At 46.1% G+C, this 12,293-nt stretch overlaps 1 protein-coding gene across 1 annotated transcript in view; it reads left to right on the top strand.

Annotated features, from left to right (window-relative positions):
- Nucleotides 1-8,230: 8,230 nt before the first annotated feature.
- NAA25 (N-alpha-acetyltransferase 25, NatB auxiliary subunit) overlaps nt 8,231-12,293 on the top strand; it is a 76,428-nt gene continuing 72,365 nt past the window's right edge. The window contains exon 1 of the mRNA XM_064379822.1: nt 8,231-8,298. Within this exon, the coding sequence (XP_064235892.1) occupies nt 8,241-8,298 (58 nt within the window). The 5' untranslated portion in view covers nt 8,231-8,240. The remainder of the gene's footprint in view (nt 8,299-12,293) is intronic.

Here is a 12,293-nt window from a genome sequence, read left to right on the forward strand (position 1 = left end):
GTTTTAAACCAAAGGAGTCCCCATACTAATATGAAGGATAATAATAACAACTCTTGTTGAGTACTTTCTTTGTGCCTGTTTCTTTTTATGGAAGACAGCCCTTTTTCCTCACATCAACTTGATGAGTTTGGTCCTTTTATTATAATAATTTCATAAATGCAGAAACTGAGGCTCGGATTCAGTCACTTGCTTAGGATCACACAGTTGATAAATGTCAGAGCCTGGATTTGAAGCTGAATCTGTTTAATTTCAGAGCCAGAGTTGCTGTTTTTTTCCACCATCCAAAGTGCAGGATATCAACCATGAAAATTGTGAAACAGGTTAGTGTCCTGTTTAGGATTAGGCATTGGTACATATCCATCAAGACAGAAAAGAAAAACAAAGAAAAACTAGAAGAATCATTGAGTGGAGACACATCACAACATTCAAGTAATGCAGTACCCTTCCCTGTGTCCTTAGCTATTCAGGCGCAAAACACCCAGGTGTCTCATTGCCCTTTAGGGAAAGCATTTCTTTTCTCCTTCTTTTTTTGTTTTGAGACAGAGTCTTGCTCTGTCGTCCAGGCTAGAGTGCAGTGGCATGATCTTGGCTCACTGCAACCTCTGCCTCCTAGGTTCAAGCAATTCTCCTACCTCAGCCTCCCAAGTAGCTGTGATTACAGGGGTGGGCCACCACACCTGGCTAATTTTTGTATTTTTAGTGGAGACAGGGTTTCGCCATGTTGGCCAGGCTGATCTCAAACTCCTGACGTCAAGTGATCCACCCGCCTTGGCCTCCCAAAGTGCTGGGATTACAGGTATGAGCCACCGTGCCCGGCCAGAGAGAATGTTTCTTACCAGAGAAAATGTTGCCAAATGAAGAGCATACTCCGGACCAGGCGCAGTGGCTCATACCTGTAATCCCAGCTACTTGGGAGGCTGAGGCAGGAGAATCACTTGAACCCAGGATGCCGAGGTTGTGGTGAGCCAAGATCACACCACTCCACTCCAGCTGGGGCAACAAGAGCAAAACTCAGTCTTAAAAAAAAAAAAAAAAAAAGTGTACTCCCCTCCTCTAAGTTGGGAAAATGGAAACCACCATTGAATGAGCACCTGCTGTATGCCAAGCACTTCCCCATAATGTCATCTCTAAGAGCTCCAAGTTCTGAATTGTACACAAGGATAGGCTTTTGGATTCCGTGGTGGTCGTCTTATTTGTTACCCGAAATGTTTCAGGCCTGCCAAAGGGTGTGGAAGCTTCCTCCCAGCAGTGGGTAAGGACAGGCCCAGAGCCAAGCGAGTCACTGCTTCCCTCTTAGGTTCTGAGAAAAAGCAGTAGGAATGGAAAAAGAGAACAATCAATTAATCCTACTTGGATGCTAAACAGCCTTTCAGAGTGAAGGGAGATATATCCCACTAAGGATGGTGACCTAAGATTCTAGAGGTATCTGCTAGGTGGGTCCATATGATGCCCTGGCCTTGCCAAGTTCAGGGAGCTGAGTGCCAAGTCTATCAGCATTCCTCTGGAGCCAGGCCAACAAAGGCAACCTAAGAACATGGCTGAGTAACCACAGCCCTGGTAAGTAGCCTCATATGTGCTCCCTTTAAAGGTGCTGTATTTTTCCATTCCTGGGAAATTCTTAACTCTCAGGTGACTCATCATCCCTTTCACTTGCACCAAAGGTGAACCCCAGCTCTCCTCTCCTCCCTCCTTTTCCCTATCCAGACCCAACCTCACCAGGGTCATACACCATCTCTAAGTGATCCTGGGGTCAGCTCTCCTGAGGCATCTGCCCTTCATTCTTGCTGGTTAGCATGATTTGTGGGGGTGGGGGGTGGGTCATGGAATTCTCCCTAGGGCAGGATTGCCCAATTTAGCAAATAAAAATACAGGACATCCTGGTAAATAATTTGAATTTCAGCTAAACAGTCTCAAATATTTTGTTGTTCTTTGCCTGTTAACTTCATCCTGGGAGTCTTTGTTTTTAGAGAGTCAGGGTCTCGGCCGGGTGCGGTGGCTCACGCCTATAATCCCAGCACTTTGGGAGGCTGAGACGGGTGGATCACGAGGTCAAGAGATCGAGACCATCCTGGTCAACGTGGTGAAACCCCATATCTACTAAAAATACAAAAATTAGCTGGTCATGGTGGCACGTGCCTGTAATCCCAGCTACTCAGGAGGCTGAGGCAGGAGAATTGCTTGAACCCAGGAAGCGGAGGTTGCGGTGAGCCGAGATCACGCCATTGCACTCCAGCCTAGGCAACAAGAGTGAAACTCCGTCTCAAAAAAAAAAAAAAAAAAAAGAGAGAGTCAGGGTCTCACTCTGTCACCTAGGCTGTAGCGCAGTTGTGCGATCATAGCTTGCTACAGCCTTAAACTCCTGGGCTCAAGCGATCCTCATCCAGGGAGTATTTATTTATTTACTTTAATTTTTTTTTGAGAGAGTCTTTCTCTGTCACTCGGGCTGGAGTGCAGTGTTGTAATCTTGGCTCACTGCAACTTCCACTTCCTGGGCTCAAGCTATTCTCCTGCCTCAGCTTACTGAGTAGTTAGGATTACAGGTGCACACCACCATGCTCAGCCAATTTTTCTATTTTTAGTAGAGACGGGGTTTTGCTATGTTGCCCAGGCTGATCTTGAACTCCTGTCCTCAAGTGATCTGCTCGCCTAGGCTTCCCAAAATGCTAGGATTACAGGCATGAGTCACCATGCTCGACCTCCGAGGAGTATTTCAATGCCTTCCTTTTTTTTTTTTTTTTTTTTTTCCCGTGTTCTGTCTCCCAGGCTGGAGTGCAATGGCAAGATCTTGGCTCACTGCAACCTCCGCCTCCTGGGTTCAAGTGATTCTCCTGCCTCAGCAGCTAGGATTACAGGCGCATGCTACCACGCCTTTGTATTTTTATTTTTTATTTTTTATTATTATTTTTTTTAAGACAGGGTTTCACCATATTGGTCAGGCTGGTCTCAAACTCCTGACCTCAGGTGATCTGCCTGCCTCAGCCTCCCAAAGTGCTGGGATTACAGGCGTGAGCCACGGTGCCCGGTGTCTTTGTATTTTTAGTAGAGACGGGATTCCTCCATGTTAGTCAGGCTGGTCTCAAACTCCTGACCTCAGGTGATCCACCCGCCTCAGCCTCCCAAAGTGCTGAGATTATAGGCGTGAGCCATCACACCTGGCCAGTTTGACCTACCTAGGCTAGCTAGACATCTATCCACCCACATAATGTTATACATTCTTGTATAAACTGCTTTATAAACTCTGTATGTCAGGGGCATCTTTACATATCTATAAATAAAGCTCTACCTATTCGATTTATTTATTTATTTATTTTTTGAGACAGAGTCTCGCCCTGTCACCCAGGCTAGAGTGCCATGGTGCAATCTCGGCTCATTGCAAACTCCACCTCCTGGGTTCAAGTGATTCTCCTGCCTCAGCCTCCAGAGTAGCTGGGATTACAGATGCATGCCACCATGCGCAGCTAATTTTTTGTATCTTTAGTAGAGACGGGGTTTCACCATGTTGGCTAGGCTGGTCCTGAACTCCTGACCTTGTGATCTGCCCATCTCAGTCTCCCAAAGTGCTGGGATTACAGGTGTGAGCCACCGAGCCTGGCCTATCTCTTTGATTTTAATGGCTTTTTTTTTTTTTTTTTCCATTTCATGGTGTAGCATACTTATGGACAGTTAGGACTTTAGGACTATTAGGAAACAACTTTTATTTTGTATTTTTCTGTATTCTGCTGATTATCTCTTTGGAATATATTATTGGATCAAATGTCTTGACATGCTTACTTTTTTTGTAAACATACATGTTAAAACTTTTTAAAGGCTGTGTGTGGTGGTTCATGCCTATCATCCTAGTACTTTGGGAGGCCAACGCAGGAGGACTGCTTGAGCCCAGGAGTTTGAGACCAGCCTAGGTGACACAGGGAGACTCTAGCTCTATTAAAAATTTAAAAAATTAGCCAGGCATGATTGCACGCTCCTGTAGTCCCAGCTACTTGGGAGGCTTAGCTGGGAGGATCACTTGAGCCAGGAAAGTCGAGGCTACAGTGAGCCATGATAGCATCAGTGCACTAGCCTGGATGACAAAGCAAGACTTTGTCTTGAAAAAAAAAACCTTTTTAAAAATTAAAAATGTGAGTCTGGGCAAGGTGGCTTATGCCTGCAATCCCAGCACTTTGGGAGGCCGAGGCAGGCAGATCACAAGGTCAGAAGATGGAGCCTATGCTGGCCATCATGGGCCGGGCTTGGTGGCTCACGCCTGTAATCCCAACACTTTGGGAGGCCAAGTTGCGGGGGATCATCTAAGGTCAAGAGTTCAAGATCAGCCTGCCCAACATGGCCAAACCCTGTCTCTACTAAAAATACAAAAAATTAGCTGGGCATGGTGGCAGGTGCCTGTAATCCCAGCTATTCAAAAGGCATGGCAGGAGAATCACTTGAACCCGGGAGGCAGAGGTTGCAGTGAGCTGAGATCGTGCCACTGCACTTCAGCTTGGGGGACAAGAATGAAATTCTGTCTCAAAAAAAAAAAAAAAATTAGCTGGGTGTGGTGGTGCGAGCCAGTAATCCCAGCTACCTGGAAGGGAGGCTGAGGCAGAAGAATTGCTTGAACCTGGGAGTTGGAGACACTTTTTCTTTTTTTCTTTTTGTCTTTTTGCTTTTCTTCCTTTTTGTGGAGAACGGGGTCTCGCTATATTGCCCAGGCAGGTCTCGAACTCCTGGGCTCAAGCTATCCTCTCGCCTCTGCCTCTCTAAGAGCTGAGATTACAGGCATGAGCCACAGTGCCCGGCGGAGACACTTATGTCTTTAGATGAATGCACAGTTACATGTAGACATATAGTTTAGAAGGTATATAAACTCTGGAAAGCTTTGTAATTTTGAGTTGGTCTAGTGATAACTTTTGTATTTTTAGTAGAAACAGGGTTTCACCACGATGGAGAGGCTGGTCTTGAACTTCTGACCTCAGGTGATCCGCCCGCCTCGGCCTCCCAAAGTGCTGGGATTACAAGCATGAATCACTGTGCCCAGCCCTCTGAAGACTTTTAATCCAGGTTCCTTGACTAGTATTTCTCAAAGAGTGGCCCTGCATTGAATTATTTTATTTTTTATTTTAATTTTTAAATTTTTTTCTTCTTGAGGCAGAGTCTCACTCTGTCACCCAGACTGGAGTGCAGTGGCATGATCTTGGCTCACTGCACCTTCCACCTCCCAGGTTCAAGCGATTATTGAACCTCAGCCTCCCAAGTAGCTAGGACTACAGGCATGTGCCACCATGCCTGGCTAATTTTTTTATTTTTAGTAGAGATGGGGTCTCACCATGTTGGCCAGACTGGTCTCGAACTCCTGACTTCAAGCGATCTGCCTGCCTCGGCTTCCCAACATGCCCTGGGTTGAATTATAATCTCTGGTGGTAGAATTCCAGGAAACTCATGGTTATCATGTTGCCCAGGAGATTCTGATGTCCACTAGAGTTGGAGAATCAGATATTTTTTTTGAGATGGAGTCTTGCTCTGTTGCCCAGGCTGGAGTACAGTAGTGTGATCTTGGCTTTCTGCAACCTCTGCCTCCTGGGTTCAAGCAATTCTCAAGCCTTAGCCTTCCAAGTAGCTGGAACTATAGGTGCGTGGTACCACCACCAGCTAATTTTTGTTGTTGTTGTTTTGAGACAGAGTTTTGCTCTTGTTGTCCAGGCCTCCACCTCTCAGGTTCAAGTGATTCTCCTGCTTCAGCCTCCCGAGTAGCTGGGATTACAGGCGCCCACCACCAGGCCCAACTAATTTTTTGTATTTTTAGTAGAGATGGGGGTTTCACCATGTTAGCCAAGCTGGTCTTCAATTCCTGGCCTCAAGTGATCCACCCACCTTGGCGTCCCAAAGTGCTGGGATTACAGGCATGAGCCACCTTGCCTGGCCAAGAATCATTTTTTGGACACTAAAAGGCCCAGAAACAGAGAAGGGAACGTCAATCAAACGGATCAACCCAGCTGCTTAAGGTTAACACTGAGACAATGTAGTGGAGGGGATGACTATGCTCAGAAAAACCTGGGTTTAAATCACACTGACTAATGTGGGCTTAGGTCATGACCCCAGTGAGCCTTGCACACCTACTTTCCTGGCTGCTGCTTCTACATCCTGTAAGTCTTTGACAACTGCCACTTTCTCAGATAGGCTTTTCCTGACCATACCATTTATTTATTTAGTTAGATATTCAGATAGGTTTTCCTATCTGTGGTGGTGAATCACACCACCACACCCAGCTAATTTTTGTATTTTTAGTAGAGAAGGGGCTTCACCATGTTGGCCAGGCTTGTCTTGAACTCCTGACCTCACATGATCCACCCACTTTGGCCTGCCAAAGTGCTGGGATTACAGGGGTAAGCCATTGAGCTGGCTTTACCACACTATTTAAAATTACCTCTCTCTCAGTGCCCCTCTTCCTTATTTTATTTTTCTTGGTAGCATTTATCACCATCTAATAGGCTATCTACTTATTTATTGTCTGTCTCCTTCACTACAAATAAAAGCTCCATTAAGTCTCCATCTGCTTTATTTATTGATGTCTCCTCCATGCCTAGAACAGACAAATAATAGGCATTCAATAACTTAGCGTTGTATGAATAAATTCATCTGTAAAAAGAGGTAATAGGATCTACCTCCCAGGGAAATACTATGACAGTTATGAAAATTAAATGAGAGGATAAATTTAAAGACCTTGCATTTAAATACTCTAGCCATATACTTAGTAAGTATTCATCTAGGATGCTTTTTTGTTGACTGAGTCCTGGGAGAAAGGTGTGTGGCAGGCCAGGTCTCACTAACACAGGCCTGCGTAACAACTTTCTGTACTGAGTGGTTAAATATTAAAAGTTCAAAAAAAGCCAGTGTTCTTATATGAAGCCTGGAATGTATAACAAAAGCCCACTAAAGGCCTTTCTTTAGCCTAAAAGCACGGCAAAATAACGAAGGAATTCCTAACAGGACCTAGTTAGGACTGAGCAAGTTTTTTTTAATACGGAGTCTCACTCTGTCGCCAGGCTGGAGTGCAGTGGCGCGATTTTGGCTCACTGCAACCTCCGCCTCCCTGGTTCAAGCCATTCTCCTGCCTCAGCCTTCCAAGTAGCTGGGATTACAAGCGAGGTCCACCACGCCCAGCTAATTTTTTGTATTTTTAGTAGAGATGGAGTTTCACCATGTTGTCTAGGATGGCCTCGATCTCCTAACCTCAAGATCCGCCCTCCTCGGCCTCCCAAAGTGCTGGGATTACAGGCGTGAGCCATCGCGCTGGCCAATGCCCACGTAAGTTTTGTATTTTTAGTAGAGACAGGGTTTCACCATGTTGGCCAGGATTGTCTTGATCTCTTGTCTTGATCCACCCGCCTAGGCCTTTCAAAGTGTTGAGATTACAGGCGTGAGCCACTGCAACCAGCCGGATTAAACAAATTTTATCGGGGGTCTGAAGTAACTCCCCAAACCTCTGTGATTTAGCAGGAGACAAGATAAGGGCACCTACACCCATATAAATTAAGAAAATTTACTGAGGCTCCAGAGGAAGGTCTTCAGGACTCAGACCTTAGTTAGAGATTAAAATAAGTTAATCACTTATAGATTAATGCACTCTTACACGTAGACATATAGCTTCGAAGGTATATAAGCTCTGGAAAGCTTTGTAATTTTGAGTTGGTCTAGTGATAATTTCCAGGCCTTCTCCCTGTAACTGGTTGCAGAAATAAAAACTCCTTATTGGACCACAAGAAATAGCAGCCCGACCCTCAGTCTGGTCCGAAAACAGGTGGAGGGCTCTCAAACTTTTTTGGCAGATTTTTGCTGTTGATCAGCACCCCCTTCCCCAACTTTTCCTTGGGTCTCTCTCTCTCCCCCAGGAGTTCCTGGTTCCTCTGCAATTAATCACAGCCAAGTCTAACTGGTTCTTCAGGACAGAGTAAACAGGAGCAGCCGAACCCTAATTTTGACCGAGAGCTTTCTCCCCTGCTCTCCTCACTTCTCAGTGACTCGGAAGAGATTTTAACAGCAACAGCTGCCTCCTCTTGCCAGCTTGATACCACCTGCAAAGTGAAAGAACAGCGTTTAAAGAAGCGGCAATCTGGCACGGTGGAGGATTCCATTTCCGCGCAGGCGCGTTCAGTCGCAGCTCCACAACTATCGCGATAGACAAGCGAACTCGACTCTGGCCCTTTAACAGCCCCTTCCCGGGGGCCTGCCCCGCGCGTGCGCACTGCAGTTCTGCGCTTGTCATCATGGCGACGCGGGGCCATGTGCAGGACCCTAACGACAGGCGCCTCCGGCCCATTTACGGTGAGTGCCTCGGGCCAGTCGGGTCTCCAGCCCGACGCGTCGAGGGCTGCCGAGGCTGGAGCGAAAGCCCAGGAGGGGTGCTGAGGGCCGGCGCGTGGGCCGGGCAGGCGCAGGGGGCGGGCCGCGCGGGCCACTAGGCCGCAGCCGCGGGCCTCGCGTAGGCGCCGGCCCGGGCTTCCTCAGCCCTGACGTGGTAGCGGCGCGGTCTGGTCAGCTGCTGGTCACCAGAGCTGGCCTGCCTGGCAGGCCCCTTGGGACGCGTGATTCTGATGACACCTACGCTACCCTCAGGCTGCATTATTACCACCGCTCCTGAGGAGACCGGAGATTTCCCCGAAGGTGGAAGCCGGCTCCGGCACAAGGGTGGGAAGCCCTGCCAGGGGGATGATTCCCTACGAGAAATTTTTTTATTTACGGGAATTGGGACTAGAGGGTTGTCTGACTAGGTGGGCCTCGGTGTACAGTAGAAACCGAGGTCTGGAGTGGGGAAGGGGCGGACGCAAGGTCACCCAGATCGAGTCAGGAGCAGGCGCGAGATTCCAGGCTCCCAATCCAGAGCTGTTTGGTGGAGAAGCAGCTGCTCTGGGCACACGTGGGAGGCGGGGGGAGGGGGTCTTGGGCCCAAAATAGCGGTGAAGAGATTGTGATAGCTTGTGTCAGAGGGGCATGCAGAACTACTGGAGGGCTTCTGCTTTCTGCAGCTTCTCTGTGGTTTTCTCTGCAGTTTTCCTTCCCTGTGCTATGCAGATCCCTCTTCACAGCTCTTACCTCAACCCACAGGCTTGAAGACCTTGATGTCATCCAGTTACCTTGATAGTGAAAAATCACAGATTTGAGTTTGGGAGAAACCCTTTTCCAATAACCGAGATACTGTGTAATTGGATTGGTTCTTTTTGCATTTCCTTTCCTTTTAGATGGTTGTATGGTTTTGGTCTGTCTCACTTAATGGTGAGGAAGCTTCAAGGTCAGCGGTTTTTACCAAAAGTAGACCTCATGTTTATAGACCTCGTGTGAATGTTACATTGGAGGCTTCTCCCCATGTCGGGAATCATTTTGGGAGTGGGGGCGGTGGTTAACTTTGTTTCTGGCCACAGTTAGTTCTGCTTTTATTTCATAATTTATATGATTCTTTACTCTCACATCTCATTTGATTCTAGCAACAATCCTGTGGGTTGGGAAGTAGTAATAATAGCTGAAGTTGATAGAGCACTCATTATAACAGTCATTGGCCTTGGCCTTTTATATGGGTTGTGTAATATAATCTTCACCCATTCTCAAGAGGTGGGTACTGTTTTTTCCAGCCCCTGAACTGTTTAACAACAACAGCAACAAAACAGATGAGGAATCTAGGGCTTTATTGACATTGTGTAATTTTTCTAAGGCCACTTAGCTAGTATTTATTTCTTTTTTTTTTAAGAGGAGTCTCACTTCTGTCACCTGGGCTGGAGTGCAGTGCTGCTATCTCCACTCAGTGCAACCTCCACCTCCCGGGTTCAAGCAATTCTCCTGCCTCAGCCTCCCGAGTAGCTGGGATTACAGGCATGTGCCACCACGCCTAGCTAAAGTTTGTATTTTTAGTAGAGACCGGGTTTCACCGTGTTGGCCAGGCTGTTTTGCAACTCTCCTGACCTCAAGTGATCCGCCCACCTCGGCCTCCCAAAGTGCTGGGATTACAGGTGTGAGCCACTGAGCACGGCCTCAGTTAGTATTTCTTGGAGCCAGAGGAGTCTCTGTCGCTCAGGTTGGAGTACAGTGTCGTAATCTCAGCTCACTGCACCCTCAATCTCCCAGGTTCTAGTGATTCTTCTGCCTCAGCCTCCTGAGTTGCTGGGATTACAGGCTCATGCCACCAGGCCCAGAGAACTTCTATGTTTTTAGCAGAGACAGGATTTTACCATGTTGGCTAGTCTGGTCTTGAACTCCTGACCTCAAGTAATCTGTCTTTCGCAGCCTCCCAAAGTGCTGGGATTATAGGCATGAGCCACCAAGCCTGGCTCCAGGCTTACCTTTTTTTTTTTTTTTTTTTTTTTGGGAGACAGTCTCTTTCTGTCATCAAAGCTAGAGTGCAGTTGCACAATCACAGCACACTGCAACCTCTACCTCCTGGGTTCAAGTGATTCTCCTGCCTCAGCTTCCTGAGTAGCTGGGATTACAGGTGCCTGCCACCATGCTGGCTAATTTTTGTATGTATTGTAGAGAATACGTTTTGCCATGTTGCCCAGTCTGGTCTAAAACTCCTGAGCTCAACCAATCCTCCTGCCTCGGCCTCCCAGAGTGCTGGGATTACAGGTGTGAGCCACTGCACCTGGCCCAGGCTCACCTTCTTAACCTCTGCGCTAGAAACCACCTCACTTTGAGCTGAAGACACTGATTTTGCCTGAGGTCACACAGAGAAAGGATTCTGATTTCCCATTTCCCTGGGGCTGCATATTCTCATGCCCTTGTCCTCCAGTGTATATTTTCAGAGGGCAAAAATATGTACAAGGTGGGTGATGGAAGGTAAGAACTGAATCCAGGGTTCATAATTTGTGACTTATTACATCTTTGTGCAGCAGCTGTTTGCAGACTTTTTTTTTTTAAACTAAAAAGACTCAATACTTTCAAGAGTATTTTGATTTTTAAAATTGTTCTTGAGGACCAAAGGTTGTTTAGAATTAATAGTGTTAATTAATTGACTGTCCAGTGGTAAACACCATGTCCATTTCACATCACTAAACATCAAGATATATGAACCAGGATATATTAACAAGTTATATTCTCAAAACTGAAGTCAGAATTATGTAGCTCTTGTTATATGTACATGGGAAGAGGATTAGAAGAGGCTTTCTTCAGGAATTCTAAGGCGATTAGTATAAACTGGCAGGACTAGGAAAAGAACAGTACAGACTGTGAATTCAGCACTTGAACACATTTGACTTTTGAACTCCACACTTTTGTTGTTTAAATACTTTAGTACCTCCAAACAACTATGGTTCCTTGAATTCAGACATCCTGATAAATGAACAAATTCATCTGTGGTGGTACTTGCCCACCAGCCAAAAATTCAACGACTATCAGCATTAATTGGTGTTTACTGGTGGGCTAACTGCCCTATTAGGTAGGTAAGATTATTGTGATCAAACTGAAGCCTAGAGATTAACTTGCTCAGGATTGTAGCTACCTAATTGTAGAGCTGGCATTCTCACTGAGAGCTCAGCCCTTCACCAAGTTCAGATTCAGCAGCACCACTATCTTTGTACAACAATATTTGTACTGCCGAGGTTTCAGGATTTTACAGTTGTGTTGGAAACCTTGCTTGGGGCCTCAGCTCTTGCTGGATATCATTGAAGGTACATGTGGACAGGGCTGTAAGGTGATTCATTGTGAAATTGTGGTAGGTTGAAATTTTACTTGTGGTGTTTAGGGTTGGACTAGCTTTTCTGTGTGCATAGATTTGATTAGTTCAAACATCTTCACAATACATTTTGCATTACTGATAAGTTTGAGTATTGCATTTTTTTTTTGGTATTTTCTCCTAATTTTAGTTTTAATTTTAATTTTTTTTTTTTTGTTATTTTCTCCTAATGATAATTGCATTTTTAGTTTTTTGAAAACTTCCACTCATGACCTTACTAGAACCCCTACTTGATTATTTGGTCTCCTTTTGCTAAAATTGTTCTCTTTTGCTATGTAGCTCACAGCAGATTTTGTACTCTTGTGTTACTTGGTAAGCACCAGTGCCTTCTTTCATTATTCTTTTTTTGAGACAAGATCTGGCTCTGTCAGCCAGGCTGGAGTGTCTTGGCTCACTGTAACTTTCACTTCCCAGGCTCAAGTCATCCATCCTCCTTAGCCTCCTGAGTACCAGGACTGCAGGTGGGCACCACCACGTCTGGCTAATTTTTGTATTTTTTGTAGAGACAGGATTTCACCATGTTGTTCAGGCTGGTCTTGAACTCCTAAGCTCAAGCAGTCTGCCTGCCTTGGCATCCCAAAGTGCTGGAGTTATAGGTGTG

The sequence above is a fragment of the Aotus nancymaae genome, unplaced genomic scaffold, assembly GCF_030222135.1.
Source record: "Aotus nancymaae isolate 86718 unplaced genomic scaffold, 86718_ANA_hifiasm-v0.15.2.pri h1tg000021l, whole genome shotgun sequence".
NCBI classification, from domain to species: domain Eukaryota; kingdom Metazoa; phylum Chordata; class Mammalia; order Primates; family Aotidae; genus Aotus; species Aotus nancymaae.